The sequence below is a fragment of the Gasterosteus aculeatus genome, chromosome 15, assembly GCF_964276395.1.
Source record: "Gasterosteus aculeatus chromosome 15, fGasAcu3.hap1.1, whole genome shotgun sequence".
Lineage (NCBI taxonomy): Eukaryota > Metazoa > Chordata > Actinopteri > Perciformes > Gasterosteidae > Gasterosteus > Gasterosteus aculeatus.
In genome coordinates, this window is record NC_135703.1 from 8,534,723 (window position 1) to 8,560,173 (window position 25,451).

The 25,451-nt window shown below is 44.0% G+C and overlaps 1 protein-coding gene across 1 annotated transcript; it reads right to left on the reverse strand.

The window, feature by feature from the left end:
- Nucleotides 1-1,635: 1,635 nt before the first annotated feature.
- rcan3 (regulator of calcineurin 3) lies at nucleotides 1,636-21,615 on the reverse strand. Its single transcript, XM_040199235.2, has 4 exons — nucleotides 21,237-21,615; nucleotides 9,127-9,300; nucleotides 8,149-8,320; nucleotides 1,636-4,794 (listed from the first exon to the last, which is right to left on the reverse strand). The coding sequence occupies exons 1-4, from the start codon at nucleotides 21,321-21,323 to the stop codon at nucleotides 4,640-4,642; spliced, it is 588 nt and encodes a 195-aa protein (XP_040055169.2). The 5' UTR covers nucleotides 21,324-21,615; the 3' UTR covers nucleotides 1,636-4,639.
- Between the last annotated feature and the right edge of the window lie 3,836 nt (nucleotides 21,616-25,451).

The following is a 25,451-nucleotide window of genomic DNA, read 5'->3' on the forward strand; positions in this document are numbered from 1 at the left end:
TTCCTTAATGTAGATGAATTTTCTCCAACCTGTTGTTGTAAATGTCCTGTTTTTGCTCAATCACGAGTAGAACTGTGCAACCTCTTTGGCTTTGTGCTTTTCTCACCTCCCATCGTAATGTACTGAAGTCAGTCAGAAGGAAATGGATGAGAGAAATCTTTCGTTCGAGGATTCATGGATGACAGAAGGAAACATGACATTCTGCTGAACAGGAAGTCACGGCTATATTGCCACACTTTTTATCTAATAAATTTCACGCCCAGTTTTGGTCAGTAAAATAATCATTAACACAACCTTGCTGTGACTTTAGCATTTAACACGGGCCTCTGACTCATACAGAATATTAAATATTGTTAGGACCCTGAGGGAAATATGAGTGCAAGTGGCAGTGCCACTGTTGTACCATGTCAGCATTTCAAAGTAGGATTCACTGTAAGTACGTCCCACTGGTGGTAAAGTGCTGCGACACACCAGCGTCTAGTATCACAGAAACAACATTCCTTGTGTCCGTGCGGGAATGTGCGGCAATGAGAGTAATTATATAATTATACAATTACATGACACTTTAAGTCTTTAATAATTTAATTTCTCATCACATCTGAGTCAGAGCCAAGGATTTTTTTCAGGTACAATGTGGAGGGTGGTCAAGCACCTGTCCTTTTGCCCCGGATGATAAAAGTGCCCCTTCTGCATTTTCTTCATTCATCAATATTGAAGAGTAAAAATGACTGTTTCCGTAATCAGTTCCCCCCAATGCGTTTAGATATCTGACGGGGCATTTATTTGAGTTCTTGTGAGAATTTTGCCCCGACATGCTCCACGCCACTCATAAGCCCCGCCCTCCCTCCTCCTCCAAAAAAATGAACAAACAAAAGCCCGTGTCAAGCTGTCTACTGACTGTGTCATGTTTAATGAAGAGCGAGAGAGAGAGAGAGAGAGAGAGAGAGAGATGTAGACAGACAGGCAGATCATTTAAAGGCAGTTTTACTGTTCTACAGATTAGACAAGTTTACTAGTTTTGTTTAATTTAATCAATTACTGAAATGAAAGGTAGGTCTTAAGTTGAGCTACATGCCAGTCGAGTGAGGTATATTGTAGTTATTATTAGTGTAATGCTGCTTATGTTTCAACTATGTCAGAAAACAGTAAAATAAAATGTGTGTCGGCTTTATAGAGATTATGTAAGTCACTCTTGATTATCATGCACAACATTGATTTATCTCATTTTGCTGCATAAAGAGAGACTCCATCCAGCAGATGGACAGGGAATATATCCTACTGTGTTTTTTTATTTATTTTAGTAGTAATATTTTTAGTTTCCTGACTATTTTGGCGATGCCCTTTTGCTTTGGTTTGAGCCCCTGCCCCCCGAAATGTCTGTGCACGTGCCTGATGTGAACCATGTTTGCCATCTTTGTTTGACGTATGCATTACCGTTCAGTACTGTCAGATCTTCAAAATGTGAGTTACTTGTAGTTAAACATATCTCCTGCCGGAAGAACCGGACGTGTAATAAAAAAACAAAAACGTGATGCATTTTCATGGCCTTTGAAAATTTGCGTGAGATTCGTTTTCCGTTCCTATATTTGCATCTCAGGCGAGACGCCTCAAGTAAAAAAAAAAACCTAAAACACATTGCTTTTAAGAATACGTTTATGTATTTCTCTATGTGAAACAAATGGCTATTATACTGCACAAATAGAAGCGGATACTGTAAGAGACAGAGACCATCTCTGAGAGTACAGAACATGAAAATACGCATACCGGTATTATAGAACTGTAAATTATTGCTTGTTTTGCTACTTTGTTTTCTGGATTCCTACAACACAAGACGCACTATTCATATTCCAACAGAAACGGTACAACAGTGACAAACGGTATCATTGACCTTTTTAGTAGACGTTCCCATGAAATGAAAGAAACATTCAAACAGAGTCCATGTTGAGCACAACACAAAGACAATTGGTTTTTGATCGAGCATCTTTAGGACTGAGTTACATATTTTTGTATTTTTTCCCCCATTACAACATTGCCAAGATAAGCTGTAACAAACTGCATACTGGGACTGGCCTCAGCAACAACAACAACAAAAAAAGACAAAAACACTTGGCATATGTACATAAATATACATTTTCATTTCAACTGTGACCAAAATGCGCCCGGTTTTAAACACCATGACCACAGAGAGTAAAAAAAAAAAAAAGAACTTCACGAGTGTCATCCTTCTGCTCCGCTGCTTCCTCTTTATCAAAACACACCTCAGTAGTTTCCTCAATATTCTGCCTACTAAGATTACTGCAACAGCTTTGCTGTAGTGCCAATAAAACGGCACTCTGCCTGCATTAAAAAGAAAAGAAAGTTTAACTTTCTCAGCAGATAAGATGAACGCTTCTTGCAGACCAACACGAAAATAGCGTTAATTTCACTTACTTATTTTGCAGTGTCATCCTGCGTCCTTCAAAAGCTGTAACTGTACTCCACACCCTCCATAGACCAAAAAGGCCTGAAATTCTCAAAGGTTCACACTAGCAAAAAGGAAGTGGAGCGTTTCACTCACTGCAATATGCTGGTGAAAAGGCTAACCAGGTGTTCAGCTTGAGATAAATGACAAAAAAACACAATCAAGAAACAGAAGAAATGCAATGTGCTTCCTACTTTTGTCTCAAGAAGGACTATTTTATGTGAAGGAAACCAAACACAGTAAAGTGCTAACATGCAGACAGTCTTTTGCTCACCAGTATTGTTACATAGCAAAATAAGTAGTTTAGATTTCATGCTGCCAATGAAAAATCAGGTCTGGACTCACCACTGACAACCAAAAGCCCTGTAAGGAACATTTGTTCATGTTGCTTCTAAAGCACTGAAATATTTCACCAAACATGAGAAGGTGAAACACTGATATGACACGGAACGGAGAGGAGAATATTCCCCCCAAAAATAGGGAATATTTAAGGTTTATTATTAGACATTAGTTAACATTTGTTCATATTTCCACTGAACTAGATACTGCAAATTATATCTGCTAATATAAAATACAAATAATGCAATAAAAGGTTGTCGGGAAAATGGGATCTCCTCCTCACTTCAACAATAAACGTGAATAACAACAATCATTAAATGTTGTCTTGACAATATGGGCAAAGTGAATGCTTTGGTTGATATCTCGTGGGGCTTCCCAATTTTGCCATTTCTCAGCAAAATGCTTTCAGATAAACTACAAAATCTAAAAGGACTACTTCTTCAGACCGCTCAGCTATTTACAGCGAGAAAAGTTGCCGTATTATGGTGCGCAGCAGGTGGCGGTCGAGAGCATCCGCAACTGCTCGGAGATATCAAAAGATAGTGCAAAACAAGCAGTAGTAGGTTTCAGAAGAAAGCCCGACACATACAAAGTGAGTTTGATCAAACAACATAACCCAAACATTAGAGACGTGAACAACAAACGGAGTCAGAAAAAAAAAATAAAAATCCACATCCCAAGCCCCTTGAAGAAAACGAGGGGGACAAACTGTCTCTGATTCATTGGATCTCAACAACAGTGACAGAAGAAAATTTGCCATCGAGTTGAAGGCTGAACTGTCGATCTCGTGAGAAAACCTTTGGGCTCCTCACACACCTAAAACGTCACTTTAAGCTCCGCTCGCGTCAAAATCCTCATATTGTTGCCCTGTCATCACAAACAACAATTAAAAAACACCTCAGCTCATCATCTACAGAAGTAAGTAAGCATGCAAAAAGTGTGGGGGTATCAAATACATTGTAAGAATACACTTCTAGCAGTTAGGCAGAAAACAACACCTCTCCAAATAAAAATAAAAAGACAAGACAAAACAAGCAGAAAAAAAGCAAAACATTCACCACAACTTTGTTAGTCACACATGACGCTTCGTGCTGTGTGTGATGTTAAATAGGTTCCTTTTTCTTGATATATTTTGTTAGTATTTGTGTTTCTGTACGTATCTTTTTTAATACAGTATATACATGCAGACAAGAGCAGGAACATCACACACTCAATCTTGATACAAGCTGAAGCCACAAACCATCAGTTATGAAAATGGATGAAAAAGATATACATAAATATATTTATGTATCAGACAACACACATTTATTGTAAAAAAGCAAAGAATATGAATGTCTTTGTTTAACCAAAGATCATTGAACACACGGCCGTGAGACGAAGGGAGAGGTAAGAGCTAACGAGCTAAGGAGCTAACAAGCTAACGAGCTAACTAGTTAGCAAGCCACTGAACGGGACTAGCAATGAGAGCTGAGTGTGTGTGATAAGTGACAGGTGCCTGCGTTGGGACTGGCATCTCCACCCCATTTGAGGAAAAACGAGGTGGGATGGTGGGGGTCGAGGCGCGTGCGCGCCCGCCGCTCCCCACGCCGTCCGCAGAATGCGATGAGTGTGTGTGTGATTCTCATCCATCCCCTTCAAGCCGCCTCATTCCATCGCCACGCTCCACACAAACACCGTCCTTCAGCAATGTTCGTTGGTTTGTTTTTGCCTGTAGTTGAACTGAAATGAGGGGCGGCAACGCTCTCTGTGAATGCAGAGACGAGAGAGAGAGAGGGCTGGGGTGTTGCGGGTCTAAGGGGCGGTCGGAGGCCGCGCCGGTGTCGGGGGGGTGAGGCCTCTTTAGTTGAGGACTTTGGGGGGTCCCTCCGGACGTCTGGTCTGGACGATCTGCCCCTTTGGCCGCGCCGCCGCGTCCTCCTCCGTCTCACTCTCGCACACGTGGACGACCACGCTGGGGGTGGACTCTGTCCCCGCGTGGAGCTCATACTGTTCACCTGGGGGGTAAGAACAGGAGTTACTAAAGAACATTTTGCATGAAATATACTCTCAGTCAGACATGTATTCACGTAAGACTTCTCATTGTCAATAAATCTCATGAAAAGATTAAAAGCAGCAGTGAAGTGATCCTATCGAAGCTAAGGCCTGATATGAGGCCTGATACAATGTGTTCCTCTGTGCCAGCGATCTCCACCGTTCTCCAAAAGACAGCAGTTTATTTTTAGCCGTTTAATTTAGGTGAAGTACTCGCAAGACAGCAAAATATGTATAAAGGGTTGACTTAAAATAGTACAGTACAAATGCGTAGTTAACTCCCCTTTGAATATGGCCTTCAGGTGTTTAGCCATTTTAATAAATAAAAATACCCCTTTTTAGATTTATACCTCGGGCAATATACAGGGCAGGCATGTTGCTTTTAGTACTTTAGTACTGGTTATTTCTAACAAGCAGGGAAAAAAATCGTAACAAATTATTCCATAAAACAAGCTTTTTACGTTTTATGCGACTTTCCATCTTCATATTCACTGGGAATGTTTAAACTATCAATGTAATATTTGTCAAGGCATCGATTATAATATTCCCATAATATATATAATCATCTGAGATTCTGAATAACATGTGCCTTCTCCTAATTAATAAACAAGCACCTTCAGCTGATTAGTGGTATTCAGAATGATCATGTATTAAGTTTAAGTATGCAATCATTTTACTTGTAAATAAGGATCAATAGAATCAAAAGGAAAATATGTGAATATTTATACTATCACTATTGACCAAAACACTTTCTGATAAGAAGTGTAGCAGGTCTGGTTGAAATAATGCTTTACATTATGTATTTATTGTACATTGGGGGTCTTTTTACAGCACAAAATGTTTGTCTGTGAATGTCAGAACATGGCTTCTAACTAAAAAGAAAGAGACTTTCCTTTGAATAGTTGTTTGTCCAAATGCCAAAGCTCGGCAGACTCAGATTGCAAACATACACTGTGTGAGATTGCAGTTGCCAGGGAGATTATATCAGACAACCGGCAGACAGGAGGAAATTGGTCTAGTATCTTTTTCATTGTGGTGCCAGACGGAGGGACGGACGGTGAATAGAGTCCTGCTGTTACCGCCGGGAGTTGACAGAGGGAGTCAGCGCGCCGCGCTGCAGCTCCCCGCTAATCTGATGCCAGGATGCTGGAGCAAAGGACAAAAGACTAAGTTCCGGATTCGGCGTGTTGCTACGGTAACGGCAGAATGTGTCTCTAGTCTGGACACTGTCTGTGAGTTTGTTAGTATTTTCATGTTTTAGTGGATGACAAAGGATAAGGTAAAAGTGGTCAATTGAATACAGATTCAGAATGTTTTCCAGTTTTGCTGTGATGGAAGGAAACTACTGGATCTGAACATTCTCATGGCTCAAGATCGGCGTGTCCTACCTGAAACTTGAGAAATGTGCCACGTGGTCGTGGATCTGGTAACAAATTTGAAATACTTTGGAGGCCCTTTCCGGAAATACCTTATTTTATATTAATTCCCTACTATTTCACACGTAACTATTGTTAATATAAGGTGACCAGACGTCCACTTTTCCCCGTACACGTCCTCTTTTTGAGACCTAAAAAATGCGTCCAGCAGGGATTCCAAAAACGTCCGGCATTTTGCTTCGTCGGATATTTGTGTTCCTCTGGGTCTTTCACAAACTAGTTATTCCGCCCTTAAGTGTTGTAAATGGTGTCTCCCTTACGTTCCACCTTCTTGCACGAGCTCTGACTGTAGAGAGAACAGTTATTGGTCGACCAATCTCATTGTTGCCAGATACACGATAACTATCCTCCAAATAAGACCATTTTGAGCCTTTGGCACGATACTTCACCCTTTCCACTCTGGCAACACCTTGCACCTTGCCGCCTCCACTAGTTGCATTGTTTACAGCACATGACATCTGCAGCCATGCCGAAACGTAAATGTTTACGGACGAACTAAAAAAAAAATACCCATGTTTTCGCCTCGGCCGTGATGCTTCGGCAGCTGAGTGCATGACATGCAGAGCAGGCACATTTCTGTCATTTCATTTGTGACATTTGTATGCATTTGGCATGCTATACACTACCCCCCCCTCCGCCACGGCCCCCCGCGACGAAGTGTCCTCTTTTTCACAAACTCAAATCAAGTCACCCTAGTTAATACCATATTTGTCATGTTTGACCACCTTTGCATTCCTTCATTTAGTCAGTGTGTTTAAAACTGTAATACTGTTTTGCATGTTCAGTGCAAAACCTTTTGGTTGAGAATCAACACAACATACAGAACCACGGCCAGACATTGTAGATGTCACACACGTTTTTTTGTGTGTTGGGTGGCATTTAATAAAAGGTTGCGGCAATCTAAAAGCTCGTTGACAAAGCAGGCAGAGGAGTGATTATTTCTGAGCGGAGAAGCTGGCCGAGCAACGAGCAAGCTGGCAAAACCTCCAAACCTTCCGACTGTAGCTGTGCTAACGCTAGCTAGCTAGCTACCTGAAAAGCAAAAGCCTCATACAAAGTATACAGAAATAAAAGAAGAAGCATTGTTCTTGTTTTGTAACATTATTTCAAATCATGTTGGTTGCTTGAGTATAAACCTCCCCAAATTGAATAAAAAGCACTACAAAGGAGCTGTTGACTTAGCACACTAAACATGCTAACTCATTTTAGTTTGCATTTCAGAAAATGTCTTTGACTTCTGTTTGTGTTTCTTAAAAGCCTATTTGTAAGAGACCATGCTAATCCACAAGCAAACACGCACAGGGACACACAAATATTGATGCTGGTGCATATTTCCTTAGAGATGTCAGGAAGCAGCCAGTGAAGGTTAAGCAGCCTTGACAATGACGGATGGTGGCCGGCACTGTTTGTGCAAGTTATGGGCTTCAAGCGGATTTATTTATTCTTTATGTTGCCGCCTGACTGAGCGAACATGTGCATGGTAACACTTTGCAAAGAAAGATACATTTTTAAACCGACACTCAACTCATAATGTCATTATATTGGCTTGTGATGGCAGCTTTATACACACAAAATTGTGATCTGGTGAATTAGATCCTAACGCTGCTTTGCAGACAGACAAAATTAATGCACGAAAAGTCAAGAATAAAATGGTTGAGATTTAACAAAGGCCACACAACCCTTTGGTCAAATTCCCTCCTAGACAAAAACCCTTTCTACATCAGCCTGACGAGGAGCATGGAAATATCTTGTGAGTTTGCATCTGGCTCAAATTGGATTTATTAAACACCTCCTGTGCGTTGTTTATGTGTATGCCCGGTTATTTGAATCGTGCGTAGGAGCATACTGCACAAGCTTGTTGACAACATTTAGCCCACTGACCCGGTCCAAGCTTGGCTACTGCGCACAGCAGGTCGTAGTTGATGACCGGTGTGGCGTCTTCACTCTGGCTCCAGCCCACAGGTGGCGAAGCAGGCGGCGAGATCAGAAACTGTTTGACGGGCGCGGGAGGGGCCAGGTACGACTTGTCGATGTCCTCGTCGCCATTCTGGACCTGTCGGAGAGAGGGTGACAACCGATGAAGGCTGTAGAGCTCCGCATAGCACATCAAAGGGATTAGCAGCATAACGTGATTAAAATGGTTGTGTTCAACCAGTTAGATGTCAAAACGTCTTTAAACCAAAGCAACCAAACATTGAATCACCCACAGTTTATGTGGATCTTGTTTTTGTTGCCATGATCTTTCATATGTAACAATTACATCACAGTACTGTATATGTATGTGTTCTTGTTTTGCGTTTGTACTAAATTCCCTCTCTTCTGCAAAGGCAACAGATAGGCACATGAAAACACACAGCGAGAACGGAAGACGAATCCGAAATGTATCCATCCATGTGTTCAGTCGTGGGAATGATGAGCTCTGACAGGTGGGGCCAGAGAAGAGAATTAAATAGAGGAAGTGTGAGAACAACAAAGTATAATAACTACTTTGACTATTTTGACAATTTATTTTCTGTAGGATAAAGGGGAACCCTTGTGAGTGCCATGACATTTCCAGAATCTGCCTGAAAAAAAAAAAAACTTGCAGGGTATCCGTCATTATAAAACATGGAGAAACCGAGCGAGTCAAAAGCCCAGGTTGTGGACAGTATCTGTGGAAGGTTTTACTTTATTGGAGTGAAGCAGAACACATCTAGAGAGGCTTTAGTACAGAGAGTTCAGGCGAGGTTTCTGTAAAAACACATTATTTACACAGGGGAAAAATGATGATTGGAATGTGAAGGTGCTATTTCAGTAGCTGGTATTTTTTGGAACTATTGGGTTTGATCCTCTTCCAGAGAGGTTTGGACTGACACTCACTTGGGCGAAGTAAAGTTTGAGCTTGTTGCCGTTGAACTCGGACTCGTGCAGCTCGATGCGAGCGCGGGCAGCGACCTCTGGGGTGCTGAAGTTGATCCTGATTCTCCGGAAGCTTTTAAACATCTGGAAAGTCGTCTGTTCATCGTAGATCCTAAACACTGCCTCGAACCTCTCCTGCAAAAGCAGAAAAAAAACCCATCATGAGTTTATTATTTGGGATAAAACACACACAGCAGAAACACGGGTATCAATAGCAGGCATTTGTTAATAAATTCAATATTGACACATCTGTGTTTTTCAGATTTGAACATTGAACTTTAAACTTTAACACTTGAAGAGCTAGAGGCGGCAAATATTTTTTGTCTAACATACTTTTGCTTCATAAACAATTCACAAACATGTCTTGATTATCTTTCCGTTGATCATCTCATTGGTTAACGGTGATTAAGGGAGCCACTATATTCACTGGGAAAAAAATACTGAAATATTCCCATATCACCCCCCCCCTCTCCACCTTGTTTCGCTGACACGGCACCTCTCACCCGGATGGAAAGGGTGCGTGTCGCCCGGAGGAACACGCAGGGCCGTTCGGCCAAAGCAAATTAGCGATGGCTTAATGATGGCCGACACCAGGTATATGTAAGCTCAGCACACTGAAGGGAGTGTTCTGTTCAGTCGGTGTGTCTCCTCTGCATGAACACACTTGAAAATGGGAGCGCACGTACTGTACATTTGGTGTTAACAATGCCATCAAGTCATTTCTAAATCCGCCGCCGATTCTTGTCGGCAGCTTTGCACTGCTTTGGGGTTACGGACAAACCACCTCAAAATCGTCATGTCATTAAAGTTTCAATTTCAGAACATTGTGAGACAAGAACTTTGATCTGAGAATCTGTAACCATTAAATATTTGCTTGGACTTTAATGATTAAACACTATATTGTAATATGTAACTTCAGAACAGGAAAGTAAGGCAGGAACTAAATGTAAAAAACAAAAATGGAATGTAAGAACGTATCAATATGTTATCATATACTGTATGTTAACGCCCAATGACATCGTACATATACTGCACGTGAAGCTGGGAAACATGTCTCAGCCTCCCGGACCATCAGCACCGGTTCCCCCCAAGGCTGCGTTCTCTCCCCTCTGCTCTTCTCCCTGTACACCAACAGCTGCACCTCCAGTCACCAGTCCGTCAAGCTCCTGAAGTTTGCGGATGACACCACCCTCATTGGACTGATCTCTGGTGGGGATGATTCCGCCTACAGGTGGGAGTCTGACCATCTGGTGTCGTGGTGCAGCCACAACAAGCTCAACGCTCTGAAGACAGTGGTTGTGGATTTCCGGTGGAACAGAGCCCCACCCTCACCCATCACCCTGTGTGACTCCCCCGTCACTATTGTGGATTCCTTCCGTTTCCTGGGCTCCATCATCACCCAGGACCTCAAGTGGGAGCTGAACATCAGCTCCATCACAAAGAAGGCTCAGCAGAGGTTGTTCTTCCTGAGGTAGCTGAAGAAATTCAACCTGCCAAAGACGATGATGATCCACTTTTACACGGCCATCATCGAGTCCATCCTCTGCTCCTCCATCACCGTCTGGTACGCTGCAGCCACAGCCAAGGACAAGGGCAGGCTTCAGCGGGTCATCCGCTCTGCAGAGAGGGTGATCGGTTGCAATCTGCCGTCCCTGCAGGACTTGTTCGCTTCTAGGACCCTGAAGCGAGCTAAAAAGATCGTGGCCGACCCCTCTCACCCCGGACAAAACCTGTTTGTGCCCCTTCCATCTGGCAGGAGGCTGAGGTCCATCAGGACTAAGACCTCCCGCCACACCAACAGTTTCTTCCCGTCGGCAGTCGGGCTCATCAACAGAGCCCGGTCCCCCACTGACTGACATTCTACCGGTCACTTTCTTTCATTCCGCACACGTCACTTTCACCTGTCAATTTTCACTTGTCACTTTTGTCACCTGTTCGCTAGTGCACTTTATTTTTTAATTTTTTAATATTTTTAACTTCAACTTTATTATTTTATTTTAAACTAACCCATAGCTTTATTCTACTAACCCATTGCATTAGCATTTTATTTTATTTTATTACTCGTGCACTGCTGTCTTGTTGTCTATTGTATATTATATATACTGTCTACTGTCACGCACCAACCGGCAAGTCAAATTCCTTGTATGTATGACATATTTTGGCAATAAATGTTTCCTAATTTCTGATGACACATACAAATACAATTGCTTTACTACACGAAAATATCCCAACAGACATAATGCTTTTTGTATTTTGTTATCAAGAAACTATATAAACTGACAATATTATATATAATACATTTCTAAAGATATATAATTTAAGTATCACTACTTTCCGGTCCTCGATTTACATCTATTAAACTACTTTTAAGCAGTTATTACGAGAATACACTTCACAGTACATCGAGTCTTCTGCATTTCTGCTGAGAAATCACATCTCAACCTGTCTGACGCATGCAGAGTTGTCAATGACTGCAAGCTGTGAAACACAGTAATACTGTGTCGACACTGTGGTGAAACAACTCTCATTTCAAGAATAAGCACAATACTCTACTCATAATCGTTGCCGCTTTCCCTCATGTTTTATTTCCAGTACTTCTCCCTGTTTAAGCGCATCTGGTTGGACTTCAGAGCCGACTTGCCTCCGTTATACCATTTTTAGTCAAGTTTCTAGTTTGCTGTACAAGGTGCATTGCAAAGAACCCCAGAAAACAGCCCCATCACAAATGTGGGAATATGTTGAGTAGAACTGTGACTGTGAAGCGAATCAGACGACAAAAACGGATGTGGGCTATGTTAGTTAAAAATGCTAAACGGCTGCATAGAGTTATATCCGTGCAAATACAAAAACATTGATTACAGTTTTTAGGATTTGGGGTAAATAATCAACAAATAGATCTGCCTCCTACTATCATGTTAGAGCACTCAACCAGCCATTGTTTGCATGCAAATTCCTCGGATTTAGGCTTATTTGCAATTAGCTTGAGAATTACAACAAAGCACTTGTGGTGCCCATGTGCAGAGCCCACTTAAGCCCTTGTTCATATTGAATTTTCCATGATCCTCAGCTCGCTACTATGACTCACATGTCCTCAAACTGTGTGATATCCGATAAGGGGGTCTAACACCAACTCACACAGCGGGTGCTTCCTTGACCTAAAATAATGTTTTGGCATGAGGAGAGATGCGGTAAAGCTCCGAGATTGTGTTCCCATAATAGCATGTGCCGTTTGTTCGGAACCACTGACGTCGAGACACAAATGGCCGCTTGGAGTGTAACGTGCGAGCGTGCTCATGACCATGTCTTTGGTGTGTGTGTGTGAGAGAGACTTGTGAGTCAGCATGTGCACACACACGTGTTCAGCTGTGTTTCCACAATTAGTCAGCTGTTATTCCAGTAGGTATCAACACACACACACACACACACACACACACACACACACACACACAAAGGGCATGTCTGCATGATGAAGTAATGTCACAGGTAGCACCATTATGACCTGAGCACAGCTGAAGGACGACTGATTTGTCCAGAGATGGACGGGTTTTACCGTGTGCATTAGGGCTGCAGGTATGGACAAAAATCCATATCACGGTATTAAGAAGATTATTATTAAGAGATTCTGATGGTATCCCGGTATATCACGGTATTGCTTTTTCAAGTAAACACATTAATTCATCAACTCCGCGGCTACCCGGACAGCTGTCGCCTCGAGTTAGCTGGTTAGCTAGTTAGCATGTTAGCTTGTTGTGGCTGCTAGTGTTGCCACCAGAGGCTCGACAGACTTTGCAATAAATCGCTGTGGGATCTAACGTAACTTACGTTGGATTTTTCAAAACAAAAACCCTCCAAACAGACGCAGCTCCTCTCTTGGGGACAAGTTGTGTTGGCTGTTCGGCGGGGTCATTTTTATAAATGTACAATTATTAGTGTAACAAATTGTTTACAGAGCTCTCAAATTTTCTCGTTTGTTTTTTAGCGTGAGCAATTGGATGTGTGGCGGGAGTGCGTGACTACAGACCGAAATGCGTGACAGACACTTGAGAGCCCTGTGTTTATGTGTCACAAGCTGTTGTGTCGGGTTGTTTTACCCTGTTAAAGAGTGTTTGTTGTGGGTTATTCATTGTTGTTATAAAGTCATAACCATGACTCAATCTCAACACACGTAGGACAAGTAACTCCGGCCGCTGGGCGCCACGTGATGGACGTGTTAAAATAAATTCTGCTGCCCGCCATAGAGCAACATCAGTTGTTACGGCGGTATGGTACGTGAGAAATTCACACCGAACGGAAATCTTATACCGGAACCGGTATACCGTGCTATACCAGCCTATACCAGACACACACACACACACACACACACACACACAGGACACAGCCTGATGTACTACTACTGTAGTTGGAGTGATTTTACAGTTCTCTAATAGATGGCTATTTGGCTTGATCAGAATGGAAAGTTGTTGTCGTTATTGATGACCGCCTGTTTCTCAATGTCACCTTAACGTAACACCCTTGGCGCACCTCAACAGGGTACATTCTTTCCTCTCCTGTCCTGGATTGTCTCTTTATTTCGGGCTCGCTGCTGGGGGGCATTTCAACAAATTTAGTCCATGCAACCCGCAACATAAATCTGCAATATGGCGCCGTTTCCTGTTCGTTTTTGCACATTTCACCACTCGCAACGATTTAAATTCACTTTACTTCAATATATGAAGCCCCACAATAACAATCCGATGTAAAGAGATGTAAAGCTTGCTAGTGGACTGCAGGGCCATCCTCCAGCTGATTGCCTTTTGGGTAATGAGGCAGTTATGTTCCTGACTGCAATGGAAAGGCTTTCACGCTAGAGGCACCAGGACAGAACTCACATTCAGCGGCACGAGAGAGGGGGAAGGAGGGGGGACAAATGCAGAGTGGGCAAGTGGTCCTGCCCCACAATCATCCAAACAAAAGATCAGTTGGCTTAGGGACGAGGCGCAGGTTTATCGAGCGTTGTCAAAAGGGTTTCATCAGAGGGAAAATCAGCCAGCAAAAGCATAACCAGCAGTGATTGACAGCAGAGTGTGGAGGAGAGGAGCTAAAGCAGCGGAATTCAAATGTATTTACAGTATATCGACGCCACACCTCTTCCAGATAATGAATTAGTCGGCAATGCGTGTGTTTCCCATTTTATGTAGAGATGTGATTATTTTTTTCTTCTTTGATGTCTCCCTTACAATCAGCAGAGCTCCAGGTCCGTCCTGTTCACTTCATACGGTAAACACAAGGACCAACACGCACTGAAAAAAAACGGCGAAACAAATGCACGTTTCTGAGTGTGCTCTCAGTCATTTGATTTCGAGAGCTGTGCTCTATGTGCTGTCGACTGTGTTGTCTTTTGACACCTCACTGTGTCATTCAGTGTGTTCTCTGTCAATGGTGAGACGTCAGCTGAAACACACCGACATATCACATTGTTTCTTTGATCAATTATTTCACTGAAAATATACTAAATATACACATAAAAAGGCACCAGAAGAATCACCCCAATTTTGATAAAAATAAAAGCTTGCGCATTGTTGGAATCACAGCTAAATGTAGAGGTCTAATTTACTCTGACGATGATCCAGTAGCTGAATATTTTATGTACTTGAAGGATTTGTATTCTTAGACTTTAATGATAATAAACTGATTGGTTTTTGGTTTCCAGCATTTCATATACCAAATGATTAACACATAATAAAGAGAGTACTGAGCAGATTAATAAGCAATAAAAATAACCATTAGTTCCAGCCCCAATTCAGTGTCTGTGTGAATCTGCGGCCACACTCGCTGAATCACAATACTAATTCTGATCTGGTTTCTCATTTAAGCTAGTACAGTATTTAAATCACATTGGCAGGCACTCGGATACCAAAATCCATGACTATAATCCACAAGCTAGTCCAATTTTATGCTGAAAAACACCATTTGGCCTTTTGGATCAAAATGAAAAGATTGGTTTATTCAGTGTTTGTTTTTGTTTTTTTACTCGAATCACTCATCTTTCTCTGCGTGCGTGGCTTCAGCACAGTCTAATCCGGAGCCTCGTGCTCCAACGGGATTTGGGTGAAAACTAACAAACTAGGCCACGGAGCCTCGGGGCAAGTCAGGGACAGTGTTACACTAAAAATGTTGCAAAAAATTAAGAATATTCATTTCCTAAGTGTGTGAACCTTCGTTTTTAATTACAGTCCTCCCTGAAGAGCCAAACTGGATCCAGCCTAATGAGGGCAAACAAGACGGGCAGATTGTTAAGATAACAGACACAGCAGGACGATAAACCTCACACCCGCATGCATGAATGTCTGATCACATTCCTCATTTCTTCCATTATGTTTTAACAGAGCCAACTTTTCATTGAGATTACGTCTGCATGCAGTTACAACTATTCATAACAAAAAAGTGTTATGTTAAAAATACACACGGCATTCTGCTGCCAAGCAAATACTGTAGAAGATAAAACCCAATACTAGAAACATGAAGTTGTTTCCATTACCTGCAGTACATCAACTGCAGACATCTCACTGAACCTGTGAGCGGTTCAGATAAATGTCCAGAAGTAGCCCAGAAACTACCTTTAGCACAGGTAGCAGTTCCTCTGCAGGGTGCACGATACACAGACAAACACGGCTGCTGTCAAAAGCGGGATCAATAGCTACACTGCAGCTCCCTCGGGGACGGTGTGTCCACGGCAGTGAGATTGAAATCAGAGGGGACGCATTCATTCTATTACCGACAATATGGCAGTTATGGTTTGAATTGAGGCAGGAGCTGGTCAGTAGCCCATTGGCCTCTGGTGAACAAACAAACGCAGAAGCATTTTCACCCACTCTTAACGGTAAAGTACGTCCACCAAGAAGAGACGACAGCGATCCAAACAGTAACACAACATTACACCAGGTGACGAAGCGATACTACAGCTCTTACGATACAGGCCACCACATTATCCATGTTATAATAAGTTGAAAACAGTAAGAATAATAATTTATGCTCCCTAACTACACTATCATATAAATGATGATAAATCACCAAAATTGTGGTTGATCATTTTTCTGCGGATTGACTGTTTCGCCCCTTTTATATTTAAAAAAAGCAAACTTTGCTTTAAGCAACATAGAAAGAATTTGCCTTGCAGCATGCTGTAAACTCAACAATCAGATGCACCACTATATTCTTCTAAGGTAATTGGTTTGTCGTTACTATTTTAAGCACTTATTCTACCCTGGCTCTCCGTTTTGTGTTGAAACGGAGAGCGTTTCCGCGTCTTTTTCCTTAGCCACTATATTGTTGGCCTGTAGACGCCATTGAGAGGCATTTTTCTTTGGTCCTAATCGTATAACTTCATAGTCGTGTGGCCTTGGACACATGGTAACCGGACCTCCCAGCCGGGAGAGAGAGACTCTCCTTTGTTCTAAGTCACCCATACGGACACAGCGCTAACCTTTTGCTGACACCTGAGCCCCGGCATTTCTCTAAGGTTTCAGGCCAATGCGAGCCGCCCTGGTCCACCTGCCCCTGTGCCCAGACTGGGAGAGCAGCCGCACCTGAACCCACCGCTCTGGCCCGGGGATCGCTCAACCTTGCCAAGATGCCGATCTGGTTTCCTACCAGCACAGAACACGATACGGTCAGCGTCTACATCCGTCCCGTTCCGTCCTGCCTCTGCTCCTCTGCCTCCTGCCTTCACCTCTACGACTACGACTTAGAGTGCATCACAACAGTGTTTTGAAAAACGGTCGCCCTGTATCATATTAAAATTCAGGCCGGATTTATGTTTGATGAGCAGGGAGTGAGGGGTCGGTTGTTTTCCTTTCTCTAAATAATAAAACACTGCGGAGAGAATGGGTTACTAAATAAATGGCCACCAATTGATAATGGCGGATTAAGTCCGCCCATTGAGGCAACTAATATATCTGTCAAGGACTTGCCAAAGGTGATACTTAAATGTAATTCAAATGCAGACAATAGAACAAATATCTGCTGTAAAGATGAAACATTTGAATCTATCTGAAGCAAACCTATTAACAAACATTTTATTTACGGATTAGTACTTGAGCTTTCAAGCAGAAAATGACAAACAAAATCTAGTAGCATCTTCTTAAAGGCCAGAAATTTCTGCTTTTCTTTGTGTTATCTCTTGCTTTTAGACAGATGGTTGGAAAGAAAATAACGCCAATTGGAATATGTCACCGTGGGTTTAAGGATATATTATATTGTATTTATATAGAAATCTGAGGATTAATACAAAAAAAATGATAAACATTCATTGAACCTTCACCCTCTCCAAAACCATGAATTCAGCCTAACCAGACAACCGATGACGAACCGCAATAATCTTTTCCCTTCCTTTGTCGCTCAAAATAACCGTCACAAATTCAAGTGACAGCCCGTCATTGGGTGAGTGTGAATAAAAAGAGGCAGGTGGGAAGGAAAAAAAAACATCACATGGAAGTCAGCAAAAACTCTACAATTGCAAATAGCAGATGAATCCCTCAATCTCTCGCCCGTCCTCATTAAAATCCTAACTTCAGAGTCTGCAGAGCCTGACAACAGAGAAACACGAGAGAAACATGCAAAGGACAGGAGGACAACTAAAAAGTCACCCAGTGGACGGAAACTTATCCAGGGATCCTCTGCGACCAGTTTTGTGTGCGCGTGTACGTTTGACAGCGGCGTTTGTCTGTAGGTCTGCGAGGCCGCTGACTCACTGTTGTGGTTGGAGTGTGTGACTGTCGAGTGAGTGACTGTGTCAGTATTATACAGTCGTCTGTGGGTGGGAGAGCCGGGCTTAAGTGGAAAACAGCTGCCGTTCCCCCCATCGTTGGATCGCGCTGCTCGACAATAGCGCGCGCCAATGGCTTACAATGTCAGAACCATGTTGTATCCCAACGCCATCTAATTAAACCCATTTAATTCTATGGCGGGCTGCAGCCGGAGAGGCACTTATCTAGAGAAAGAGCAGATTGACAGGCTGATTCATTATTCATTCGCGAATAAAAGAGCGGATAAATGGGCGACTGACAAGAGAGTAAATAAATAAATAAAATAAAATGAGAGGCCATCATCGAATTGAGCGTGCAAGGTAACTGTAAAGCCTCGCGTCACACTCGGTGCTCCGTTAATGCACTCAGTGCCAGCCAACGCGCTATGACCTTCGCCGCGTGTCCTGTGCCGTCGTCCGCTGATGCCGCTGCATTTTCCAGGTAAGCGCACGTACGACGGCGTCGGCCCACGGCCTCGGCAAACCGCGCGGGGCGACAATGCGCCTTTTGTTTTCTCCCAAAACGAATACAAAAGCACTCTGGTATGAAAGCCCTCCGTACCACCGGCTCGGCCATTAGTGCGACAACAACCTGCTCTGTTCCACAGCCTCTGTGTTTGGCTCATTAGTGATGTAACCAGCTGGGATGGAGCCAAGAAAAAGCCATTTCAACCGTGTCAAAACAATGGCTCCAAACCACCACGGCCAGTCGCACAGCATCTCCTCTGATTAAAAACCCCGTCATTGACTTATTTCCTTCATGTCGCCCGTTCAAGCACCTCTGCCGTTGCCCAATGATTCCAAGACGGGTTTATATATAGCAGCAGTCCTCATATTGGTTCACCTTAAGTGCTTTGCAACAACACAGGAGATTTTGAGATTACAGATTGCTGCTTTTCATTTAGAGATGTTAATGAAAGAAAAGGCCTCACTCAGATGTGGACGAATGATGACAAAAACAAGAGAAGGGTGACAGAGAGGTGAGCTCAATCAGAGGCCTTTCCCCCCCGTGTCCTGCTTTAATCTGCCCTGTCAAACACTCCCTGCGTGCCAGAAACCAGGATTAATGGTGTTCTTTGTAACATTGAAAAGTCAGTCCTCGGTCTGCTCTTTTAATTGTGCAGGGACCCTGTTTCTTCTTTGGGTGAATCCAGGAGAGGTGGGCTGACAAGAGCTGCAGTGACAACTGCGCTGCGATCAGACTCTCCTGCCCACGGCTGTGTCGATCAAATCATGTTAAAAGGACAAAACCAGGTTTGACTAATGCGAGTAAATCCAAAATAAATAAAATAGAACGTGGGATCCGAGTCTCACCCCCATTGCAACATGACAGCAAAACTGTAAACAAAGAGGCGTTCACCGCCATGATCGGCAGTATCAGTCGAATGAATTAGAAATCCTGCACAACCGCCTCCCAGGAAAGCTATTTTCCTTTCACCCAGAGTCCCTTGGAAGTTAAACATTACGACCGCTATCCTGTAATTGCAGGACAACTGCAGGGTGACACGTTAGTGTCCTTCCCTGTAACTGGTCTGCGGTGGTTGGAAAGTGTAATGAGATTGGGGAGCAGCCGCTGCCTATGGCCTCACTGGGGGAGGACGTAGACCACATGGGCGCCGTTTGGCACGTCGAGGTGGCGGAACCAGAACTCAATCGCAGATTTCCAAACAAAAGTAAGCCGACAGGGACCCAGAACTCACAACCAGGGTGACGACATTCAATGACGCGACAAGAGACACACTTGGCTTAAATACACTGGGAAGGTGCAGGTGATTGGACACAGGGGGAAACAATCAGGGACACAGCAGACAATCACAGGGGAAGACAGGAAGTGAAGCTAAACCAGGGACACAAGTGGCAGGAAACTACAAAATAAAACAGGACACGGACCCACACAGTGACACGCTTGTTGTTCCATATACGCAGGGTAGCTGTCAGTAACATAAAACTACATTCATGTGCAGTTTTTTTAAGTGCCATTCATGCCATAAGAGACACAAAAACGCATAACCCCACAGATCCCGCTAGGCGGCTGGTGGAAGTACTCATGCACATGGAGTTGCAAAAAAAGGGATGAAATTTGGCTGAGAAAGGTGCTGTGGGGATGACGGTGTTCAAAAGCTGCAACTGCATCTTTTGGAAGCAGGAAATAGCTGAATTGAGCCACACCATAGGGTCTGTATTCCTGAGCTGCACTGTACCTTGGTTTTATTCCGTCTCCCTTCCTTTTTCTTTCTCTCATGCTGCGTTATTTTTAACACATCTGTTTTGAGAGTGTGTCTCTTTGGTGAGGATTCCAATCAGACAAGCGACCAGCAGGTGAGGGAAGATATTCTGACATGGAATTCCCAATGGGATTATCTGCCGAGCTTCGGTGGACCATCTGGCCTTTTAAGACCCAAACCTGGCAGGTGCCAGTGCCAAAAGTCCCCCAGGCTCACTTTCAACACATTTGAGTGTAAATGATTTCCTGCTCTGTGACTTACAGGCATATTGCATGTGTGCAAGTCAGCACACTATGTGGCGACCCTAATGTACCTCCAATTGTGTCCATTTTTACTCAACATCACATTCCTTATGGCACCGATCCAAGCCATTGATACTATCAAGGTTAACGTTGCATTATTTTACTACAGTATGTCGGCATTAACTTGTTGTCATTGGATCGTTGTGTACCCTATCCGACATGCAGTGCTGCCGGGGACTAGAAGCGAGCCAGAGAGGTGCTGGAAGGATGCCGGTCCACCACTGCGTCTAAAGCGGCCTCGTTTCAATCCCCACATGTGTCTTGAATGGACAACTCGAGGCTTCACGCCCTCCCATTCAAATTACGCATCGCCTGCCGGCACCTTGCGCTCCCCCAAAAAAAAAAAAAAACTTCGACAGCGATCAAACAACTGGTGCATTAAAGATCGCATTGTGTGTGTGCGCGCCTGTGCGTGCGTCAGTGTGCCTGCCTGCGCGTTGTGCTGCCCCACGCTTGTCTAACACCCATTTCTGCAATTCACCGAGCGTCAATCATCTGTGCAGTGCGCGCGACGCTCGACGTGAGTCTCGGCAAAGCTCCCATTGATGAAAATAAATAAATAAATAAATACCCCCCCCCCCGTCACCCCGTCACCAGCACATGCACCCGCGAGGGCAGCATGTCAGTCAGTCGGTCAGTCGGTGGGTCCTCAGCACACATGCTGCACAATCACACCACAAATGACACACAACCGTTACGATTAGAGGCAACGTCCCCCCTTTACCCCCCCCCCCCCCCATCCCGCGCGCTGAGGAACCGTACCTGCATTTTGTCCGAGGTAAACACCTCGATGTCCACATCGCAGGCGATGATGGTCACCATCTCCAGTTTCATATTTATCGATGGCATTCCCTTCAGTGGTTAGTTTGTTTTTTGGGGAGGGGGGGGGGTTGTGGGGCAAGATGGGGGAGGCTGGGTGTTACGTCTTTCTCCTCCTCCAGTCTTTGCCTCCTCCTCTTCTTCTGGTCGGATTGAGTAGAGTTCCGCCGGGTTCTTCCTGCGGGAACTTGAGGTAAAGTCCAGCCCGTTCCTGTTCGCGTTGGACTCCTGGCTGCACCGACGCGCTGCTCAGAGTGATGCCGCTGCAGCAGCCGCACAGACTCTCTCTCTCTCTCTCTACTTCCCCCCCCACCGGCCCCTCATTGACGTCATCACCATCCCCACGCTCGTTGTGTTTTTACGCCACTACGGCGCTCGACGATCCGCGCAAGGAGCACTGCAGAATTCACCGTCCGGTTTATTCCGCTTTTTCTTGTATATTTTCGCCGAGCTGCCGGACAGAGTCAAATGCTCGGGGACATTAAACGGGGCCAAAAGGGATCATTAAGTCATCAGTGTCAGTCTGACCAGTTAGTTGCCTTTCATGCCTTTTGAACAGTGGCGACAGATACCAGGATCATATATAATATACACGTCATATGTAAACGCCCTGCATTAACCGCCATTTGTATGAGGCCCTTAAGGTCAGTGGAAGAAATACTTATTCTACAATTATGCAAACTAACACAAGACTATAGGCCTACTATAGATTAAACAATCCACACCATACTAAGCCTAAATTATTCACATCAAATACCGAAAATTTCAAGGTCATATCTAAGGAGGAATGCATCTAAAAATCAGTCTTGTGATCAATATTTTTTTCTTAAATTATTATAATGAAATGTCATAGAACAGTAAAAAAAAGACACATCATATAGAGTCAAAAGACTTTCACGTCATACTAACAATCTAAAACGGTTCAGTTTATAAATATTCAATTTATAAAACAGAGAAGGAAGTTAAAGTTTGAGAAGCTGAACATTTTTGGTCTTTGTATTAAATTAATTAATTAACGATTATTGATCACGATCGATCGCTAATTGCTAATGCTAATTATCCTACCCTTGCTTATTAACGGACACGTACGATTTCATTCAAAAGCAACACTGGCGGACTCCAATCAGCGCAAGTCACCAAGAATGTGTGGAATGGTGGTGACGGTTCCCTCCTCGTTGTTTTTTTCTATATTGATTCATTTTGTGCTGATGTCATGCGGTGCTGTTGTTCCGTTTGGTTACCGCTACTACTCGTTCGCCAGTCTACTACATCGGAGTCTTGCTTTTGTGGCTGTTGAGAAGGACTTCTGCTGTACTTTTAGTGCTGACCAGTTGATTGGAGATTAACTGTATCGTTGCTCGTTATCACACGTAATAAAGCAGCCGATGAAGCCGACTGCACCGCTGCTGCCGCGGCTCCTTTTCTCCCCTTAATTCTGATGATACAGTGTGAAGCTGAAGGCCAATCCTTTAATGCATTTCTACAGAACATTTCACCACTGCAAAAAACCTAACTCAGATCTTTTTTTCCCCCCATCACTCAGACCATCTCGCTACCAATAATAACTGCCTGCAAGGCCGAGGCAGCTAAGTCCCCTGTAAGCCACCAATATCAAGGCTCCTGACGGTGAGTGCTATTTACGTCCGTGTGTCTCAGGCATTGTCCACGCTGTGCACACGGAGAACATGAGCGAGATGTGGGAGGATGACCGTGACATTCCTCCACCCGACAGCATCTGTCAGTCACCCTGTCTGGAAAAATCTGTCTTTTGGCAGAAACTTGGCAGTTTCAAATTTCTAAAATCACACACTGAGCTCGAAAATGAAAAGCTCAGAAGTGATGCAGCAGAGCGTCTGTGCCACCTTTTCTTTTAAATCCACCCCAGTTTTTCTGCAATGTAATTGCTCGACAAACACTGTGATTTAGGGCCTGTGGGAAAATTCTCTTCAGAGTCTCAGGTCAACATAAAGTGGCAGAGATCCACCGCCATGCCGACAAAAAACGCCAGCTGCAGCAGGTGCTTCACTGGAGGCCACTGTGCCTGTGCTCAACCTCGCATTCAGGCTGGATGAGGGAAATCAAGTCCAACCTGATTTAGTTCAGCCTGTTCCACTCGAGTGTTAGTGCTTCGCTGTTTGAGCACTTGTAACCAGGGGAACTGCATTTGCCATGGGATATGTAGAAAGATCGTGGAGATGCTCAGCTAATTTACCCCCCAAAAATATGAGGGTTTAATAAAAAAGATATGCCCATTTATTTTGTTTACAAACTAGCGTGATGTCAGCTTTTACATTTGAACCTTGTGGGCAGGATGGCAACGTGCATGGCCGCCTCTGCCTTCTGTGTATGAAAGGATGAATGTTGACATGCGGTCCAAAGTGCTCCGAGTGGTCCGAAGACAACGCAGGTCCTTTTACCATTACAGTTGTTAGAACCATTATCCTTGCCACTTTGAGAGCGGGTGAGAGGCAATAGCAACGTTCCCGATCCGGTGTAAAGCACCTTAAATGACACATTCAAATCCGTCCGCCAGCCCGACGGTTGGGCTGACGTCTGAAGAAGAAAGGGTTGGCAGCCGCTGGTGTAAAGCACTTGCCACAGACTTGCAGGACAGCTCGTTGGAAATGTTTTTCATTATCAAAGCACTCCTCTGATTCGTTTTTTGCCACGGCTGATGAGTAGGATGGATCACTGTGGATGATGAAGCACTTTTCCTCCTCTGTGGCCTCATTCCTGCAGCTCGCCTTCTCCTCTTCATTCTCAATTCTCTTCCCCTCATTCACAATTCCCTCCGTTAGAAACCCGCGGTCGGCACGCCACAAAGCAACACCACGCTTTCTTTATCCCTTTTAAACGAGGATGCATCAGTGAGACGAGCGTCCGAAACATGCGTAAAGAATGCGGACGATAAGAACATTTTACCGCAAGACCTTTTAAGACGTGCTAATAACGGTATCAGCAGGTCTTTTATTTTAATATCGCTTCAAATTCTTGATGCTTTTGTCTGGAATAAATGAATACACTTACAATGTGCACTGCTACACTGTACATGCATCTTTGTTGTGAGTTGGACACCAATCTCTCATCTGAGCCAACAGCCAAGTGGCCATAACGTTTGTTGCGTCATGCACATGAAAAAGAAAATAGGAGATTGTTAGAATAAGGAAATAAAAGTCAGATTTTTTATTTTCTTTTCATTTAACCCCTTCAGGCGTGTGTAGGTATCCGGGTAGTGGATCATCACGGTTGGCTGATACATGCAAAGTAGGAAAACTGTTCACAGAAGCATTGGAAGGAATGATGACTGTTGCAATGCACATGGCTCTAGGTGCACACACACACACACACACACACACACCCACACACACACACACACACACACACACACACACCATCTCTTCACTGCCAACCTCTTGCTGCACCAGGCTCCTTCTCTTGGCCCATGCAGCCAAACCAACCCCCCGTGCCAGCGCCAGTGCAGCTGTTGTAATCTAGGCCAAGCTATTTATAAAGCAGGCACCCAAGTACAGGCACAGGGAGACGGGGGGAGACAGCAGAATGGGAGGATGAAAGAGTGTCTACGGGGAGAGAGAGACAGATCCACAGAGTGTAGGTGGCAAAGCGCGAGGGGGGGACCAGAAAAGCACAAGGAGCCGTGGTGGCTGTGAGAGCTACAATGAGAGTGAGGGAAAATAGTGAGAGACTTAGAGAGAGAAAGGGAGAGAGGATCTGTCAGGTGCAAGAAACACCATGAATACCCGAGGAGCAGGCGTCAGCCATCAAATGTAGATGACGAGCACACGAGTAACTCTCCTGCAAGGCCTGGAATGTTTTGTTTTTTTATCCTGTGGTTTGGATTTGAGATTTTTTACACGACTTCGGGCATCAAGCTTTTAATCAACAGAGACATTTCCCAGAGGCCAAATGCGACACTGACTTCTTTTCCCTTAATCAACAAAAAGTAAAGTGCCGTCATGGGAAATGTTCACATGCAGCTGCACAGGTAGAATGTTCAATTTCCCAACACCAAAAAACACCCCTTCAGGCAATGATTAGATATGACTACGTTGTTTGAGAGTGTGTGCGGTGCTAGTTTGCACATGTGCAGTACACAGTGTTCAGGATGTTCAGATTGGTTAGCCAGTGACACGCGTTGTA

What these genes read in the sequence shown, in the direction of transcription:
- rcan3 (XM_040199235.2), bottom strand. Translation starts at nt 21,323, where the DNA reads ATGCCATCGATAAATATGAAACTGGAGATGGTGACCATCATCGCCTGC. An exon ending in TCAAACTTTACTTCGCCCAA is followed by an intron (nt 8,321 to 9,126) that starts GTGAGTGTCAGT and finishes TCTCTCCGACAG; the next exon opens with GTCCAGAATGGCGACGAGGA. An exon ending in AGTAGCCAAGCTTGGACCGG is followed by an intron (nt 4,795 to 8,148) that starts GTCAGTGGGCTA and finishes CTTACCCCCCAG; the next exon opens with GTGAACAGTATGAGCTCCAC.